The 20,929-nt window shown below is 36.4% G+C and overlaps 1 protein-coding gene across 1 annotated transcript in view; it reads left to right on the top strand.

The window, feature by feature from the left end:
• Positions 1–278: 278 nt before the first annotated feature.
• LOC150089234 (uncharacterized) overlaps positions 279–20,929 on the top strand; it is a 74,280-nt gene continuing 53,629 nt past the window's right edge. Inside the window, exons 1-2 of the mRNA XM_090389917.1 lie at positions 279–553; positions 18,256–19,007. Of these exons, the coding sequence (XP_090246043.1) occupies positions 18,282–19,007 (726 nt within the window). The 5' untranslated portion in view covers positions 279–553; positions 18,256–18,281. The remainder of the gene's footprint in view (positions 554–18,255; positions 19,008–20,929) is intronic.

The raw sequence follows: 20,929 nt of genomic DNA, 5'->3' as shown, positions 1-20,929 counted from the left end.
TTGCATCATGTGCCACTACTACTACTACTACTACTACTATTAGAGAGCACGTGCTTTAGTAAACAAAGACGATATTGTATTGTTTTGATGCACAGTAGGCTAAATTATTATTTTTTTAAACGTAAAAGTAGTTTAGCTTCAGGAATTCACAGTTTATAAATATTTCAGAAAAAAAAAAAGAGAAAATAGAAAGATACATGTTTATATATGCACTTCACATATCGTGCAATGATTATTTTACAGCGATTATCCTCGAACCGTGGATTTTAAAATTGCATGTGGATTCTGCTGTTATTTGAATTGTGTAAGAATAATAAGGTATGGTAAAGCATATGGTGGGGAAGAGGGATTTTGTAAAATTTTTTATTAACTGAAGTTTGAGAATTTGTAAGCCGATAGATTAGTGGATATGGATCTGTCTAGATACTTCAACGCTGATGTCTGTTTGTACTCCGTGGTTGGAATATAATTGCCGTTTGAAGAGTGGGCAAGGAATTCGACGTAATCCTTTTAAACGTGTAAATTATCACAGTAAAAGAAGAATTGTAAGGAAGTAAGCTAGTTATTATTATATACATCCATTAGTCAACCAGTACATTAAATGTATTTTATATTTTCGAAAGGAGTAAAGAACTTTTCAAAAAAGTAGCCGGTTAATTAAGCGGGAACAAGCATTTAAGTTGTGAGGCTGAAATTTAGTTGATGGTACCCCTCGTATTATGCTGTGTAGTCCAGTTCCTCCTTAAATTTATTTAACCTGTCAACTTCCACAACGACAGATGGAAGTTTGTTCCAGCAATTAACCACCCGCTGGCTGAAGGCAAATTTCCGCACATCTATTCTACATCTGTCTTTCCTCAATTTGAATTTATGCCCCATTAGGTTCGTAATCTGCCTAGTCTCCAGCCGCTGCAATTTGCAGAACTGAAGCCTCTCTTGGTAAGAGGATCCGTTCATTCCCCTCACCAATCTTGTTGCCCTTCTCTGTACACGCTCAAGCAAATTTACATCCTTCCTAAAATAGGACTGCAGAACTGTACACAGTACTCAAGGCATGCCCTGACCGTTGCCTTATACAAAGGGACAATCACTTCCTTTTTCCCTTCTAGCAAAATTTCTATATATCATTGACAAAACCCCATGACCTGCCCTGGCAGCCTGTCTACATTGCTCAGAAAACGTCATTTCTGACTACACAATTACTCCCAGGTCTTTTTCATTTTCTACCACCTTAAGTGTAGTACCACACAGTTGGTATGTTTCTCTGGGATTACTTCTACCTTTGTGCAGTACTTTGCATTTGTCAAGGTTAAACTTCAGTTGCCACTTCTCAGCCCATCTGCCCAAATTTTCTGGATCCTGTTGCAGTAGCACACTGCTATTACTGTCACGAACAACCCTGCCAATCTTTGTATCATCTGCAAAGTTCAACACTAAGCCTGATATACCTTAATCAATATCATTGATATATATAGAAAACAACAGTGGACCCAACACAGAGTCGTGAGTTAGGGTTAAATTTGAAAGTGTCTGCAATTCTGCCCAGGCACGATAGGAGGGAGTACATGATGAGAGCCTTGTCAATCAGTTCGGCCCTGGAGGGAATGTGCAAGGCTCAAGGAGTATGTAGAACATGTGCCGAACAGAAGATTGCTTGAAGGACGTGAACTGACAAAAATAGTTGTGTATTATTATTATTATTAGCCACATGGTGCAAGGAAGCCTAGGGCTTATGCTGCACCAGCCAAAAAAAAATTCCCCGAGTTACCCTGTGAGAGAGAGAGAGAGAGTCAGAGTCAGAAATAGAAGGGAATCACCAAGAAAGAGAACAATGGTGATATCCAGCTCATGAATCTGGGTGTGTCAAGCCCATACTCACCAGATGTGAGTATGGGCTTGGCACTTGGTTCTTCTTCTAATTACCCCTGGGGTGTAATTAGAAGAAGAACAAGAAGGGGGAAAAATAATAAAACATGGTAATCCCAGTGGGAGACTAAGGAAAAATAGGCCCTCAGCAAGATTCTCATTTTGCCACCTTTAAAATAAATAATAAATTTTCTGTTTATACTTCGGGATGACCAAACGGTTAGAGGAATTCACAAGTTAGGCAGAATACAAGAAACGGCACCATATTTAACAGTCGCAGGCTCGAACCCTGGTCGTTCAAGTGCATGCTTGACCACTCGGCCACGGCGGCCTATAAGAAATTGTAATGGAGGACACAGTTGAATGGGTTAAAAAATGTCTTCTAGTACTAAATATAAAAATACATGGCTTGTATTATGTTGAAAGCTAAAAAGAGTTCTCTGCCTATAAAACTTTATACTATAAAAAATATATAATAAAACTGTTTTACTGGCCCTAGGCAGTTGCGTAGTCTGCCTAGGCCAAAGTTTGCCTCTCGGTAATCCTGCACTTACAAGAGGGGACATGTTTTAGTAATTTACTGAAGTTGGCCACCGATAAAATATTGGTTTAATATTTTTTTTTGGTAAGACAGACAGAAAATTGTTAACCAATATAGATCCTTGTAAAAAAAATTATAATGTTCTTTTACTTGTTTCCCAAATATATTTCGTTATTTTATTTCAACCTAGAACAGCAATAGTTTGGAAGTTGTAACACAGAAGTTTTCTCCATTAAATGTAATACCCGAATTTAAGTGACACGGTTTACTGCATTGAACCTGTTTGCTAAAACTGTTCATATACAGACATTTCCCTGCTCTGTGTTGTTCTATTTCTAACATAGCTTTATTTGAGGAGATGTAGGTGAGGTGATATGATAACATTAGTATTAGCACATGATGCAAGGGAGCAATTTTATATAGTCCAGTCCCTGGGTACCTCCCCCCCCCAAGTCCAAGGAAACTCTCATAATTATGGCTAAGGGTTTGATTATTTCCTTTGCTGCCTCCTTTAATATAACTGGATAGATCCATTCACCCAAGGTGCCTTTCTTATGTTTAAGAGAGAAAAAAAAAAAAACACCTTTCTCATTTCACCTATCCACTTGCTCCAAATGTTTGTCTAGTTCTGCCTTGAATCTATTTAAGCTATCAACTTCTACAACGAAAGATGGAAGTCTGTTCCAGCAATCAACTACCCATTATCTAAAGGCAAACTTCTGCACATCTATTCTACAACTGTCTTTCCTCAATTTGAATTTATGCCCTCAGGTGATTATTCTGAGCAAGAGAAAGAATCCCATCAGCATTGAGCATGTGCTCAAACCATTCAAGGCTTTATACACCAAAATCAGATCACCTTGTAGGTGCCTAGTCTCCAGACACTGTAATCTGCAAAACTTAAAACTTTCTTCGTAAGAGCAACCCTTTGTTCCATTCACTAACTTTATTGCCCTTCTCGTTCGAACTACTCGTTCCAGCAGCTCAACATTCTTCTTAAAATGAGGCTTCCAGACCTGTATACAGTACTCAAGGTGTGGCTTGACCATTGCCTTATACAAGGGGATAATCACCTCCTTATCTCTGCTAGAAAAATTCCTGTATATCATTGACATGACACCATGAGCTACTCTTGCAGACTGTCTGCACTGCTCAGAAAACTTCATATCTGCCTGCACAATTACCCCAGGGCCTCTTCATTCTCTATCACTGTCAGTATAGTATCACAGAGTTGATATGTTTCTTTGGGGTTACTGCTTCCCATATGCAGTACTTTACATTTGTATATGTTAAACTTCATTTGCCACTTCTCAGCCCATCTGCTCAACCTTTCCAGATCCTGTTGCAGCAGCATATCGTTATTATTTGAATTTTATGATTTCTGGTTGATTTTTTTTTTTTTAATTTGTAGTCTTGAAGTGTCCCGGTTAAGCGAGAGTCTGCTGTATATATATATATTTTTTTTATCCACAAATTCTTCTCAAGATCTGAATGCTTACGAGGGGATGCCAATAAGTTCTTGGCCTATAATAGAAAGAAACATAATAATCCAATTATATACCTAGTTTATTCAACATATTTGCCTTTCAGCTCCACACACTTTCTACAATTATGTTGTTATTATTATTATTACTAGCCATATAGTGCAAGGAAGCCTGAGGCTTATGCTGCACCAGCCAAAAAAAAAAAAAAAATAAATAAATAAATAATAAGATTCAGCTCAGGACCCTGGGTGTGCCAAGCCCATACTCACCAGTTTTCAAAGTTTCAGCTGGAACTTTGAAAACTGTAATAGTACTACACTTACTTTCACTTGTAAACTTCTCAAGTAGAAATTAAAAGATTGTTCCCCAAACCAGGCTTCTATTGTTCATATGATGTCATCATTTAATGCAAATTTGATACCTGATAAATTATTTTGGACATTTGGGAAGAGGTGAGGTGTAAGAGCTAGTGAATATGGAGAATTGAAGAAGCCAGAAGTGTAGTTCAGCCAATTTGGCATGTGTTTGATGTGTATGTGTGAGCATAGTCCTACAAAAATGGCACTCCTCAGGTGAGCTTTCCCCTGTGTTTGGACTTTAGTTCCTTCTTCAGTTTGTCCAAAAGTGATGAATAATGATCAGCAGTTATTGTTTTTCCCTTTTCAAGATAGTCAATAAAGAAAATCTTGTCTTTGTCCCAAAAGACAGGGGCCACGACCTTCCCAGCAGACTTCTCAGTGCGAACTTCTTTGGATGTGGGGAGCCACTGTGCCCCCACCTCCTTCGACTGTCCTTTGGTCTCTGGATCATAATGAGACAACCATGGTCACAATTTACAACAAAAATCATTGCCACCTTGCTCAAAATGGTGAAGAATGTCAGTTAAAGTTGAAATGCGCTGTTGCTTTTTGATTAGCATTCTGACTCTATTTGGCAGAAAACTTCTGCACTTCCAAAATGTCGTAATTAACATATCCATCACATTCACTGGACATGCCTTCTTTCTCAGCTATGTGTTTAGCAGAAATTTATTTGAGACAGTGTTGTAGCTTCTATTTCATCAACATTTTCAGGCACTGTTGCAGAAACTGGTCTTCCTATCTTCTGTGCATCCTCAGTGTCAAAAAAATCCATTTTAAATTTTATAACCCAGTTTTTGATGGCTGAATAGCATAGACACTTTTCTTAACATTATCAGCATGAATTTCCTTTGGCATTTCATTTTCTTCTGTAGAAACAGTTATGAAATAACTGTTTCTACAGAAGAAAATAAAAAAAAAAAAAAAAGAAAAGGAGAATCACAATGGCCCACAAGTGGGCCATTGTGATTCTCCTTATTTACAGTTTTACTGAAAGGGATGTTTTGTGCTAACATTAGGGACATTTGAGGCAAATTGGCTGTTTAACATAAAAAGATATGCTCTTTCATAATTTAACACCCATTCTCAAAAAAAAAAAAAAAAAAAAAAATTTGGAGTAGGTTGAACTTAAGAGTTTATTAGAACCTCTTCATATACATTTTCATAGAATTTGTATCCTTTTGCTGTTGCTATATGAGTTTTTATTCTCATTTTTACTTCTCAGTGTCTCTTGTTTGCATAGCATCACCCTTTTCACACATGCATGATCATGAGTATCAATTGTAATGCAACAGTATTGCTACTGTGAGATAAGCTAAATGGAATACAATCAAAGAGCACTGTAATAGGATAATAAACCAGGTAGTTTGAATGTATACAGTTTTACAATAGTTTTAACTCTTACAGGGTGTTTATAAATGGTGGGAAAACAATGTTTTTCAGTGATTTATTGCGCAAAGACTAGGATAGATACCATATCATATACATACCTTGTGAAAGAGAAAATGTCTTTTTTTTTTTACATCACATCACATCACAGCAATTCAATGTGGTAACCACGTGTGACACAGCAAATGTCCACACAGTAATCGAACTATTGACCTACACTGTCCAGCATATCCTGTGTGACACCTGGTGGTAGCTTCTTCAGTTTTCTGCTTTAGTTTCTGGACGTCACGTGGCAAAGGTGGTACATAAACACGATCCTTTATGTAGCCCCACAAGAAGAAATCACACAGAGTTTAAGTCCGGTTATCTCAGCGGCCATTTCAAGTAACATTCATCCCTTTCTTTAGCACGTCCGCTCCGGTGCTAAAGAAAGGGATCGGACGTGCTAAAGAAAGGGATGAATATTAGCACGTCCGATCCGGTGCTTGTGTAGCTGGGTTTTAGGTAGGCCCGAATGTCATTATGTAAGTGGGGAGGGGCCCTGTCTTGCTAGTAAATAAAGTCATTACTATCTTTCTGAACTTGAGGCATCAACCATTGCTGCAGCATATCGAGGTAGGATTGCCCAGTTACAGTGGTAGAGGTATGACAGGTAATGCCAGCTGGTGGTGAATGATGGAACTACACGCCTTGGCAGTAACAGCTGGGAACTTTCATGTTTTCTCTTTCACATGGTATAAATAAGTAAATGGTATCTCTCTTACTCCATGTGCAAAAAATTATTATAAAAGTGTTCCCACCATTTATATACACCCTGTGTATGTATATATATATATATACAGTGGATTCCCACTTTACGATGAAATCACTTTATGAAGTACTCTCCGTTCACTGTATGATATGTGGTAAGCGCCGGTCATTGTGATCACATTTGCAGATTGAATTTTAATTCTATTAAATGGCATTTCTGATTAGTGAAAATAGGAATATTATCCACAGGCTAATAAAAGTAAAGATATAAATCACAAATTATTAAGCTCTGTTACCTTGCCAATTAACAAAATTAAATTATATTTGCAAATCAGAAGAATATTTTCCACAGATTAGCAAAACAAAAATAAATTGTGCTTAAGTACATAGCTTAATTACATATTGTAATATGTACATGCTAACTAATTGATATTTCTGTTCACTGACTGTTTTTTTTTTTTTTTTTTTGTTGTAAAAAAGCTAAGCAATCAATAATGAAGAACACGGCACGCAAGCATTGCAACTAACACGATACACGCAAGTGAGATACGGAGTAACAAGTTTACGAAAATTAAAAATTAGGAATGAAGAGAAGATTCTGAAAATTTATTTGTTTTTTATATGATTGAAGATTCCATGGAAGGGGAAACATATTTCATCATAAAAACCCACAATTTCCATCTATTGATACTATTGAAAATTCAGTAAGATCAGTTTCATTACACGTTTATAATAGATTGCACTAATAGATATTAGAGCTGGAAAAGGAATTAGAAAATGTGAATTGGAATATCATCAGTTTGGCTGAAAGAAGAAGAAGAAATGAATCACTTATAAGTTTATCAAGTGGAAATCTGCTGTACACCAATGGAAACAGTGAAAGGAGTGAAGGTGGAGTTGGGTTTCTGGTCCATAAAGATTTTAAAAACAACATTTTGGAATTCAAAAGTACATCACCAAGGGTGTCAAGACTAATACTCAAGATTTCTAAGAGGTACAAGCTAAAGATTATAATGATTTATGCACCAACATCGAGCCATGATGATGAAGAGGTTGAAGAAATGTACACTGAAATTGAGAGTCTTCTAGATGAGCAGAAAACCCACTACACTATTATTATGGGGGACTTCAATGCTAAGGTTGGAAAAAGGCAAAACAGCGCAGAAAGAGGACCTATAGGAAATTTTGGAATTGGTGAAAGAAATAAGAGGTGAAAGACTTGTGGAATTTGCAGAATCTCAAGGAATGTCAGTAATGAACACTTTTTTCAAGAAAAGGGTGAACAGAAAGTGGACATGGAAGAGTCCAAATGGATTAACAACTAATGAAATCGACTTCATCCTCACTAACAGAAGATATATTGTGAATGATGTTACCGTCCTGAATAAGGTAAATGTTGGAAGTGATCACAGAATGGTAAGATGTACACTTGATATAGATGTAGGAAAGGAAAGGAAAAAACTGACTCGAGTAAATAATACAAAGGTCTTTGAAATAACAGAGGAGGAGAAAAAGCAGTATGTACTGGAACTTAAGAACAAGTTTGAGCTTTTGCAGACTGCTCAGGACCAAGATATCGACGAGGAATATTACAACTTTCTGAAAGTGATAAAGCCCAAGAAACCTATAGGGAAACAGAAATCCAAAGAAGAAAAAATTAGTCAAGAAACACTTGTCATGATGAACCAAAGACGACAAATGAAGAGCAAGAAAAACACTGACAGGGAGAAAATTGAGTATACTGAGTTATGCAAAGCCATTAGAAAGAGACTCAGAGAGGACATAAGAAGATTTAACACAAGAAAAGTAGAACAAGCATTAAGGGAAAACAAAGGATTTAAATCAGCAGCCATGAGCATTAATATAGGAAGACAAATGATACTGAAACTGAAGAATAGCGATGGTGTACTTATAAACAGCAGAGAAGGCATAATTCAAATAGCAGAAGACTACTATAGAGAATTATACAAGGAGTGAGGGAATGATACCAGCAGTGGGGAAGATGGATTGCAAAGTAGCAACACATACGACATACCCGATATTCTTCCCGATGAGGTAGAACATGCATTGAAGAAAATGAAGAATCGGAAAGCCCCGGGGGAAGATGAAGTTACTGTAGAGTTGTTAAAATTGGGAGGGAGAGACATAACACAAAAACTGGCAAGGCTCTTCACAAAGTGCATTAGAAAAGGTGTGATGCCTAAGCAGTGGAATAATGCAATCATAGTTTTGCTGCATAAGAAAGGAGATAAATCAGAAATTGGAAATTATAGACCAATTAGCTTGTTATCCCATATCTACAAGTTGTTCACAAGGGTCATTACTAACAGATGAGAAAGAATACTTGATGAGAATCAACCGAAAGAGCAAGCTGGGTTTAGGACAGGATTCTCAACTATGGATCACCTTCACGTAATATCACAGCTAATGGAGAAAGCAAATGAATATAAAACACCATTATGCCTGGCATTTGTGGATTATGAAAAGGCATTTGACTCCATACAGCATAAGGCAATGTTTCAGGCCTGGAAAGACAAGGCATAGATACTCCATATATTATGATTTTGAAGAAAATATATGAGAGTGCTACATCCTTTATTAGACTAGACAAAGACAGTAGGAAATTTAAAATCGAGAAAGGAGTTCGACAAGGAGACACAATATCTCCGAAGCTGTTTACTGCTGCCCTTGAGGAAGCTTTCAGAAGATTAGACTGGTCGCAGAAAGGAGTCAATGTGAACGGAGAGTACCTAAACCATTTACGATTTGCAGATGACATTGTGGTCATAAGCCACGATCCCAAGGAATTAGAGGAAAATCTTAATCAGTTATGCACAGCTAGTAAGGATTTTGGACTAAAGATGAATATGGCTAAAACAAAAGTAATGATGAACAAGTATGCCACGGAAAGGGAAATAATGATCGAAGGAGCAGTAATTGAAAAGGTGGAGTCATATACTTATCTGGGACAAGTTATTAGCTGTAATAATGATAAATGGCTGGAAGTCAAGAGAAGAAGTAAATTTTGGATGGATAGCATTCAGGAAATATAGTCACATACTGAAGAGCAATATCCCAGTTTGTCTGAAACGTAAAATAATGAATCAATGTATACTCCCCACCATGACTTATGGAAGTGAAACTTGGGCACTCACCAAAAGAATGGAAGAGAAGCTAAGAACTACACAGCGAAGAATGGAACGAATTATATTGGGAATCAGACTGTTAGATAAGAAGAGAAACACATGGATTAGGCAGCAAACTCAAGTAAAGGACATTCTTATCAAAACTAAAGAACTAAAATGGTCTTGGGCAGGACACATAGCTCGAAGACATGATGACAGATGGACTAAGAAAATAACAGAATGGTACCCAAGAGGAGCTAGAAGAAAACCTGGAAGACAAAGGCGGAGATGGATAGATGAAATTCATGAGTTTTTGAGTAGTAAATGGATGGCCAGTGCTCAAAACAGAAGGAACTGGAAAGTTGCTGGAGAGGCCTTCATCCTGCAGTGGATTGAAAATGGCTGATGATGATGATGATGAATAGATTGCACTAACAGAAAAGCCCAATAAACTGGAAACTGCAAATTGTTTTTGTTTTATGGTCATGACCTCTAGAAATATCAGGCGCCTCCGTAGCCAGGTGGGAAGGAGCAGCAGTGCGTAGCACACGCTTCTTGATTAGACCGGGGTTCGAGCCCGTCACCACCAAATACGGAGGATGTGGAAAGGTCAGGGAATGACCACCGCATATCCCGGAGCAATATGGCCTTAGTTGCTAATGCTCCTAAAAACCAAAACAACAACAACAACATCTAGAAATATCACAAAGGCTTTCAAAAGTGATTCTTATAACCAAACTTATGATAACGATGAAAGTATAGTGCATTTTAATGATTTGAATTGGTTTTCTGAAATTTGATTCTATAAAGCAGCTGATTCTACTAACCAGTGACCATGTTAAGAGGTGTCTACTTATTTCCCTTTATGATGAGCTTTACTTATTGTCTCTGGCCGGACCGTGTGGTCCTTCCTCTCAGCCAATAGGCAGCCTTTGTAAACATGTTGGCCACGTGTTTTGTTTTTGCATTCTTTAGTTGAAGTGATTTTTTTTTTTTTTTTTTTGTGTTGTGCTTTAATCAGTATATTAGTTTTAATCAATATGTACAATTTTCCATTATAAAAATCACCTTTTAGAGAGATAAATAGCTTAAGTTTTATATAGTGAAAATTTCAACTTTTGAGGTCTTGGAACGAATTACCAAAAAACAATGTTATTGGGTTCACAATATGATGGTGTCTCTGGAATGGATTAATATTGTAAAGTGATATTAATCCGATTAATATTCCACTGTATATATAAAAATTATATGATGTCGGAGGAAAAAAAGTACCTTAGTAAGTACAGTGCATGCTGTTCATTGTGGTAGCACAGATAACATTATCACTTTTGTGAAGTACTGATTAGACATATGAATACATACAAAAAACATTTATTGTATTTGCCATATCATGGTTTACATAAGTGCAATGGAAGTGGTTATGTAATATTCCAATTTGTTCTTTAACTCTGACATGTTGTGTGTTCTTGTTACTACTGTTGCTTCATACAGTTTGGTTGTATGGTTGTTGGTGTCATTAATCTGTGATAGAAAGTGCTGTATCTGTACTCCTACTAATCTGACTGTTTTACAGAAGAGTAATAATCCTTTTCTGATTCTTGATTGTAATATTTTCTTTATTGGTTTATATGGGTTCCAGAATGTTATGACAATTTTATTTTTATTGATGTCTTTCTCGAAAATTAGTGGATAGGCAAATTAAAGTAGTAGTGGCATGTGATGCAAGAAAGCAAGCATATGAGCTTATGCAGCATCAGCCAAAAAAAAAAAAAAAAAAAAATTACAAAAGTGCTTTATATTGCTTGATTTTCAGTTTTTTTTTGTTCACTTCCACCTTTTTATGTACACATTTCTGCTCTTCACCAATAAACAATGTTGAACAGCTGCATTCGCGTTTCATTGGTTATTGTTATCAATTAAGCTGTGTCCTGAAGTGATTGCAGTAAGTGGCGTCAGCTGTATTAACTTTTGACTTCACAGGTTACCTCCAAACTTGCTAAACTAACTAATCTTCATTTTTCTCTTTTCTTCCTTATGTATTTTGTGGTGAGGAGTGCGAGTGCTGTAGCACATGCTCCTTGAGTGGACCGGGATTCAAGCCTGTGGCTGCCAAATATGATACGATTAACGTTTGTATTGATTGATTTATTGTAAACTCCACTGACCTGGTGGGGTTTTTTTTTTTCTGAAATTTTAATTTCAGATTAAAAAATTATAGTCCCGTTATCAGGAATTCTCAACAAGTGGATGGTATTACAATTGGATACCAGAACAATGCCATTCAAAATATATCAGTATTTTCATGGTTTTTGCTGCTTCATAATACAGTCTGTCCTCGTATAACACGTGTTGGCATTACACGAATTCGATCATACACGATTTATAAATAAGGGAACAATGTCGCATATAACACGAACGTAATTCGCTTATGCACGATTCGCCTTTGTGTTTACGATAAATGAGAGTCGAACATGGCGAAATCACCACAACTGAACACAACACAGTAGGAATGAAGAGAGGATTCTGAAAATTTGTTTTTATGATTTCGTGGAAGGGGAAACACATTTAACATAACGTAAAAATCAACAGAATTTCAGCTACTGTATCGGTATTATTGCAAATGTAATTAGATCGACTTTTACTACCCGTTTATAATGACTCCACTAGCAGGAACCACCAATAAAAGGAAACTGCAAATTGTTTTATTGTTTTATGGTAGTGACTTCCAGAAATGTGCTTTAGTAAAACATAAGCATGTAATATGTGAGAATAGTGTGTTTACGCCTTTACTGCATTTATTCAGTTTGTACACGGACGTTGCATCGTTTATTCAGTTGCTACTTGTTTGCTGTGCTTTTATGTATATGCAGCTCGCCTCCTCATTTTTGTTCATTTTATAATTGTGCTCTATTCTCAAAAAATGAGTAAAATACTTGAAAAAAGTGTGAAAAGGCAGCGTTCTGGTGAAAATTCTTCAGAGAGAAAAAGAAAAGCAATATCAATAGAAGAAAAATATGAAATTGCGAAACGCTTTGACCGGAATGAAAGAACATGCGATATTGTGCGTGCTACAGGCCTAAATGAGGGAACGCTGAGAACAATTAGAAAGAATGTAGAAAAAATAAAAGCAACTTTCATAGCAGGAACAACACAAAGTGTAACAAAATCAGTTAGATCAAGACACAAAGAACTGGAAGAGATGGAACGTCTTTTATCTGTTTGGATAGAAGATCAAACAAAGAACAGATCAGGAACAAGTTTGCTTACGATAAAAGCAAAGGCATTGGCAATATTTGAAGACCTCAGAAATAAAGCTGAAAACCCTCAAGAAGTGCCTCCCTTTACTGCCAGTAGTGGCTGGTTCAACAATTTCAGGAAACGTCACGCTTTCCATAATGTGAAATTATCAGGTGAAGCTGCGAGTGCAGATGAAGCAGCAGCAAAGGCATTTCCGCCGATACTGAAAAAACTAATTGAGGAAGAGGGCTATACACTGGACCAAATTTTCAACTTTGATGAAACTGGACTGTATTGGAAAAAAATGCCATCACGAACATATATCTCAAGAGAGGAAGCACGAGCTCCAGGCTTCAAGGCTGCTAAGGATAGGTTTACCGTTATGTTAGGAGCGAATGCTAGTGGCGACTTGAAACTGAAGCCTGTTATTGTTTATCATGCAGCTAATCCACGAGCGTTAAAAGGGATCACAAGGACTACCCTGGGTGTTTACTTTAGGAACAGCAGAAGAGGATGGATGACAGGGCAGATCTTCACTGAACTTCTACTACATGTGTTTGAGGATGTGTTTCGAAGCTACTGCAAAAAGAAAAATTTGAATTTTAAGATTTTAATTATTTTGGACAATGCACCAAGTCACCCTCCAACCCTTGCTGAACTGTCACCAAACATCAAAATCCTGTTTTTACCGTCTAAAACAACATCTCTTATCCAGCCACTTGACCAAGGAGTAATTGCTGTTTTTAAGCACTATTACACAAGACGGACATTTAAGATGCTGATAGCAGAAACAGAGGGCGAAAATGCACCAACAGTTAAAGACTTCTGGAAGCGATTCAACATTAAGAATGCAATTTACACAATTGTGGAGGCTTGGAACGAAGTGACAAAAGAATGCTTACATGGTGTTTGGCGGCCACTTTTACCAGATTTTATTCGTGGTTTTAAAGGCTTTGATCCTGTAAATGAGCTTCCTAAATTAAAAGCACATTGTATTGCCCTCGCAAAGCAGGTTGGCTTTGAGGAATTGGAGGAAGATGATTTAGAAGAGTTGCTTCAGTCTCATGAAGAAGAACTTTCAACTGAAGAACTGCAACAGCTTGTTGCTGGAGGGCAGGTGGAAGATGAGAAAGACGACGAAGTTGAATGCCTGAACACCACCATAAAACCGCTTTGTACTTCAGAGTTATCTTCAGTTTTAAATTCATTTGAGAAAAGTATGCAAGGCTAGAAGATAACGATTATAATGCAGAAAGAAGCAGAAGAGCACTTTATACAATTCGGTCTGCTTTGGAGCCATATAAGCAGCTGCTTTGTGAAAGGAGGAAGACTGCGAAACAACAGAAACTAGATGTCTTTTTTATGAAAACACCCAAGAAAGAGACAGAAAATGAGCCGCAGCCCTCTAGTTCTGGTGTGACCACATTTCGTCCAAAGTCTTCATCGGCATCTCCTCCACCTCCCAATTCCGATAATGATGACAACCTGCCGCCACTTTCCCCATAATTACGCTGCTTCAACCCTTTCTCAAGCCCTTTCCCTCAAGCTGTCTTCATTTACTTTTAAGGTAAGGATCTAAATTCAAATGATTAAATTATTAATTTTACATTTTTCAACTGTAACTATTTTATTAAGATTATTTATTGTGTTTGGTAATGTTTTGGTTAAAAATGTGTGTCCAATCTTGGGTGGTCGACACCTAACCCTATATTTTCCATAGGGCCTGTTGTTTATATTGCACGATTTTGCTGCATTGCATGAGGATTTCTAGGAACGCAACTATCGTGTTATACGAGGACCGACTCTATAGCTCTCTAATTCTTTGCTTAACTTACTGAAATATGCACAGTGGGTATATCATCTTGCTGGTATTTGGGAATAGCTACTCCATAGCAAAACTATAATCCGACCCCCCCCCCCCAAGAACCACACAAATAATAAGGTGCCCTTTGCTGGAAGTATAATAGTCTTACTACAGGCATTAGTGGTAGTGTGTTGGTGCTTACTATTTTTAAGTGCATATATCTAACTTGCAGTATGTTTTTAAACTAACCAGAAGGAGATGGCAATATGCAAATAGTAGCATTATATACCTTACATTTTTGGTAAAGTTAAATGCAGTATTGAATCAAAATTTAACTACTAGCATTTTGTAAAATATATGAGACTCTGTGCATTACATGTGTATGACAGCCTGACAAGTTTCTTAACCGGGCAGTGGGTGCACGGGACCTGTCAGGTGCCCTGAAAAAAGAACTCTTTTTTTTCTTTTTTTTTTTTTGATTCAAGCTTAATGGCAAACTTTTTGTACCTTCCTAAATATAGATCTAGTTTTATTTGAGTTGTTTTTGAAGGTGATATTTCATGATTTTTACAGAATAATTAGGTGAAAGCACCTGTCTGGGCAACCCTTTATGCAACTTTTTTTTGCCTGAGTTTTGCAGAATTTTTAGTAGAATTTTTAAGTAATTCTACAAAATCAATGCTTATTTACTATATGAAGCTAATTAACAGTGCCCTAGTAAGATGCCTCAGAAGTACAACATGATATTTAACAAAACATATGCAAGATTTTCCTCACAGGTGCTGCTCGGGTATTTCTGTTATGTTGAATGAATGCTGTTCTAGTTCACTACATACCATGTCCCTCCTGGTATGTGGAGACATGGTATGTTCACTACATACATGGTATGTTCACTACATACCATGTCTCTAAAATATGAAAAAAACAGTATTTTTTCAATATTTTAATTTTTTATTAAATTTTTATTGTTATTCAATCATACTTAAATAATAAGTGTTTTGAGGAAAATATTACAGCGCATCTCTTGAATATAATAATGGCAGTGTAACTCAGAGATTTAATCTTAATTTGGTATTGTTAAGAGATGTGCTGTAATATTGTTCCCAAATTTTGGCATCAGAAAAGTTATTTTAGGCAAAGTTTTTTTTTTTTTTTTTTTTTTTCTGATGCCAAAATTTATTTTGATCATAATAACTGCTATCTCCCTAGATTTATGATGGAATTTGTTTTTGGCTTGTTTTAATTCCTTCTCTGTCTTACTGTTGTAACAGTTTTTCGATTTCTTTTTCACCAGACGATATAGTGGGTATTGTTAGTAAAACTGAACAACCTTGCCACCAAATTCAGAATTTTTAAATAATTCTACAAATTATTGCTTATTTACCATATGAAGCTAATTAACAGTGTCCTAGTAAGATGCCTAAGAAGTACAACATGATATTTAACAAAACATATGCAAGATTTTCCATCTATTATAAATTATAGGAAATAACATTTGCTTTGCATACTGTATTTATATGTGATTTTTAAATTTCAGAATTATGGGAAACATAAACTAATCAGAAATCTGCAAACAAATAAGCATAAGAACATTATGTGGTGCATAGAAGGAAATGCAAAAAAATAGATGTAGCATTTCAAAATGAAAATTGTGTGCCAAAAGTTTATTTTTTATCATAGAACAATCTTCCTTTGAGTTGAGCTATAATTGTGCAGGCATAGTGTTCAGAACTGTGTTACCCAATAGTTAAATAGGAAAGAACAAATGGATGTATAAGACAAAAATAGTGGGTATTGTTAGTAAAATTGCACAAAGGCAAAGAAGAAGAGGTAGTGATGACTGACATTTTCAATTTCTACAGATGCCAGTAATCAAAGTTATTTTAAGTTATATCCCACTGGTGACCTTGCCAAATAAATAAATTAAAAAACGAAAGCCATCAGATTGAAAATGGCTTGCTCCCACTGCCAATATTGGAAGGAAACTGCAGGATACAATATTGGGCATATTCTGAACAACCTGAAAGTATGTGTGATTCCTTTAGGAAACTGCCATTTAGTATTGATAATAATTAGCATTTGATGCAAGAAAGCAAGCTTATGCAGCATCAGCCAAAAAAAAAAAAAAAAACCCACTTCCACTTCACCCCTCTGTTCGTTCAAAATACCTGTCCAGCTGAGCCTTAAACTTATTTAGGCTAACAACCTCCACCACAAGGGATCGAAATCTGTTCCACCAACCAACCACCCGCTGGCTAAAGGCAAATTTCCGCACGTCTATCCTACATCTGTCTTTCCTCAATTTGAATTTATGCCCTCTCAGGTGATTTTTCTGAGCTAGAGGAAGAATCCCATCAGCATTGAGCATGCTTAAACCATTCAAGGCTTTATACACCTCTATCAGATCACCTCGCTGGTGCCTAGTCTCCAGACACTGTAATTTGGAAAACTTAAGCCTTTCTTCGTAAGAGCAACCCTTTGTTCCATTCACTAATCTTGTTGCCCTTCTCTGTACTCGTTCCAGCAGCTCTACATCCTTCTTGAAATGAGGCCTCCAGACCTGTATACAGTACTCTAGGTGTGGCCTGACCATCGCCTTATACAATGGAATAATCACCTCCTTATCCCTGCTGGAAAAATTCCTGTATATCATTGACAATACTCCATGAGCTACTCTTGCAGCCCGTCTGCACTGCTCAGAGAACTTCATATCTGCCTGCACAACCACCCCCAAGTCCCTTTCATTCACTACCACTGTCAGTGTAGTACCACAGAGTTGATACGTTGCTCTGGGGTTGCTGTTTCCCATGTGTAGTACTTTACATTTGTCAATGTTAAACTTCATTTGTCACCTCTCAGCCCATCTGCTCAACCTTTCCAGATCCTGTTGCAGCAGCATAGTGTCAGTAGTGTCCTTGACAACCCTGCCAACCTTTGTATCGTCTGCAAACTTGGACATTAAGCCCGATATACCATCATCAATATCATTTATAAATACAGAAAACAATAATGGACCCAACACTGAGCCCTGAGGGACTCCACTAATAACATCAGTCCACGATGAGCAGTGTCCATTGATTACCACTCTCTGTCTTCTCCCCTCAACCACCCCTTTATCCATAGCAGCAATTTGCCTCGCATTTAGGCCTACTGTAATCTTTTACAGTAGGCCTAAAAACTGGAGCAAAGCAAATCCAGTTCATGATCCAAAAGAAGTTTTATAAATAACAAATTAATGAGCTCCTCAAGTAAAATAACTTGGCATTTTAACAATTCCTCATAGCAGTGCTGAGAGTAATATAATGTAAGAGGATATTCAGCCAGATAAAAAAATAATAATAATAAAATTGTACTTCAGTTCTATTTTTGGTGAAGTTTTGGAAATGATTTTGGAACAGCTAAATCTTTCTTTCTGGGCCATTATTAAAAACAAAACTACTTGCCATTTCTAAAGTGGTCAAGTAAAAATGGATTAGTGGAATATAAAGTAAAACTTATTTTTGGTAGTGAATTGAATTTTATTAATAATCTTTATTCTTTTAAATAAAAATTTAGTCTTAAATAATCTTTTGTTTTTCTTTTACTTATAACATTTCCAACTTAATTTTATATTTTTCTTAGATTGCTCTGTTTAATGATAAGTTCACAAAAATGGATTATATAAAGCTATTTATACTGTATATACTTTATCTCATTTCAGGTTATTCCAAACAAAATATTTTCAAAATGACACGGTGGGCCAGAGCAAAATCTGTTCATCAACATGAGAAGCAGCCAGAAAAATCTACATTATGGAATGAATTTTTCATAAGCGATAAGAACTCAATAAAAGCCGATAAAAGTTCTCCTGATAATCTGATAACCGGTGGATCTAAAAGAAAAAATTCTGGTAATGTTGCACCCAAGTTTACGAACCCAAAAAAGAAGGGGAAAACAAATAAGGTTTGTTTATCAGAACATAAAGAGATTTTATCTACTAGAAAAAGTGGAAATTCAGAGCACATTTTAGAAATGAAAAATATAGACAGTTTAAACATTCTAAAAGGAAAAGCAGATTGTAAATTGAAAAAAGATAAGTTAAAATCAAATGTTATAGCAGCGGTAGACAAAACAGATAATAAAGAAGATAAAAAGAAGGAAAGGAAGAAAGAAATGCAGTCCCAGTTTGAAGAAACTGAAACCATAACCCCAGAAAGCAAATTAACTGGTTTTGAGACTTCTAAGAATTGTAACAAACATTCTGTAGAAGTCAAAAGGAAAGGGAGAATTGCAAAACTCAGGGAAAATCGTAAATTGAAAGGAATTTTGTTGCTGCCTAAGAAAATAGAAAATAAATTATACAAAACTAAATTGAATTTGAGAAAGAAAGGTTTACCAGAAGAAGTGATAAAGTTTGTTCTGAGGAAAAAGAGGAGAGCTGAAGAACTGAAATATAGAAAAAAATTAAAGACGGTAAGTGTGTATTTTTTGTAGAAAATCAATACATACATGTCTTACTGTCTTACATAGTGTTATTTTATGATTTTGCCTTTTTAAATAATAAAATAAAATTTAATTAATTAAATTAATGTGAAATTTGTGATTGCATTTCTCCAGTTATTGAACGAAAATCTGGAGTATTAGAATGCTAACAAACAATCATTTAGATGTACATCTGTAAGTCTAAATCTATTCTTTGATTTTATGAACTTCATGCTAGAAAATAATGACTTAGAGGTATGTTAAACCAAAGCAAGAGTTCACCATTAGTACTAAATTTTTTAACAAAGAAAATCGAAAAAGCTCCAAGACATAAATATAATGTCCCATCCTAGTGTACCCCAGGTTAGTGATGGCCTGACAATCCAACACAGTCTGGGGATCTATGGGGCAATCACTCTGATTTTTCACGCAGGCACATTAAAACCCTTCGGCGGGCACCTTGGTGTCCGTGGGCATATGGTTGGCGATCCCTGGTCTGTGGGTTGAAGGTTGAGAAGACAGAAGATACTTGTTGACATTAGACTTCAATTTCTCTAGATTGTAATTTTCAGGAATTATATGCAAAGGAAGGTTTTTCCAGAAAGCTGAAGTTGAAGGGATAAATGAGGAAGAAGAAAAGTTGGTTCTGTGAGTTTGAAGTTGGACAGTAAATGGATGCTGACTGGTTGTAGCATGTGTTCATACTTGTGTTTGGGATAATATATTCTGATTTGCTTAGTGCTATCTCAGCCATACAGGGTAAACATCATTATCCTCTCCTACAAGAAATTAGCTTTCTGATCAACCTCTGTCAAAAAAAAAAAAAAAAAAAAAAAAAAAAAAGGAAAAAAAAAGCACTCTGAAAGTGAAATAACACTTTTCTGGATCTCAAGACACTCCTGAATAGAAGGCAGAACAAAAGCAGATAATGCAGCAAAGTCAGCATCAGAAATACGAAGCAACAATGATAGTTCCATACACTGATTTTAGACAAATTATTAGTGGAGCAAGTGAAGACTTGCTCAGAAATGGAAAAATCAAACCAACAATAAATTACAGGAATAGCCCACAAATATGGGACTTCAGCATCAGAAAAAGTTGCAGAGAACAATGCTTGCCAGACTGTGAATTGGCCACATAATATATCTTATGCATTGTTGTCTGTTAGGTAATGAAACTCCTCCTTTCTGTGTTCAATGCCAAGTTCAGCTTTCAGTAAGGCACATCCTTTTGGTATGCCAGCTGTTCAGAAATTCCAGATTCCTTTTCTTCCAGAGTTTGTAATAATCAGAATCCACTTGCCCTTCAATAGTTATTAGGTAACTCTACAGATCTAGACTACTTGTTTAAATTAGTTTTGGCAAATCTGATTTGATAAACAAATCATTTAAAAAATGATTTACATTAAAAAAACCTAGAAAGACTCATTTGGCCTTTGATGCCCTTGCATCTTAAACCCTTAAGCAACAACTGGTGTTTGGAAGAGAGTGGGAGGAATAAGAAATGCATTATCCAGAAGAACAGTGTCCATGGAAAAGGCTTGCAGCAGAAAACGAATGTCCATGATACAGAGTGGAGAGACTTTGTAAGAAGCAGGTCATTAATTAAGCTAACTGCCCTCGTTTAAATGGAATCTAAAAGCCTGATAGGTTTTGGAGGCACCACCCCAGATATGAGAACAATATAACCTGGAGCCGACCAGTCTAGCCGGGTGAGTAAAGTGCCTGCCTGGCAACCCAAAGGTCGTGGGTTCGATTCCCGCCTCGGGCTTGGATCAAAGTACTGCAAAATCCTTGGGAGGTGCATTATGGCCACAGAAGCCTATGTGCCAACAACTACCAAAAAAAAAAAAAAAAAAAAATATATATATATAACATGGTGGGGCAGATATGAGATTTGTATAGAGTGAGTAG

This window comes from Mastigoproctus giganteus, chromosome 2 (genome assembly GCF_048544385.1).
Source record: "Mastigoproctus giganteus isolate SK-2022 chromosome 2, ASM4854438v1, whole genome shotgun sequence".
NCBI lineage: Eukaryota > Metazoa > Arthropoda > Arachnida > Uropygi > Thelyphonidae > Mastigoproctus > Mastigoproctus giganteus.
The sequence above is the reverse complement of the archived record's forward strand: the minus strand, read 5'-3'. Positions and strand labels throughout refer to the sequence as shown.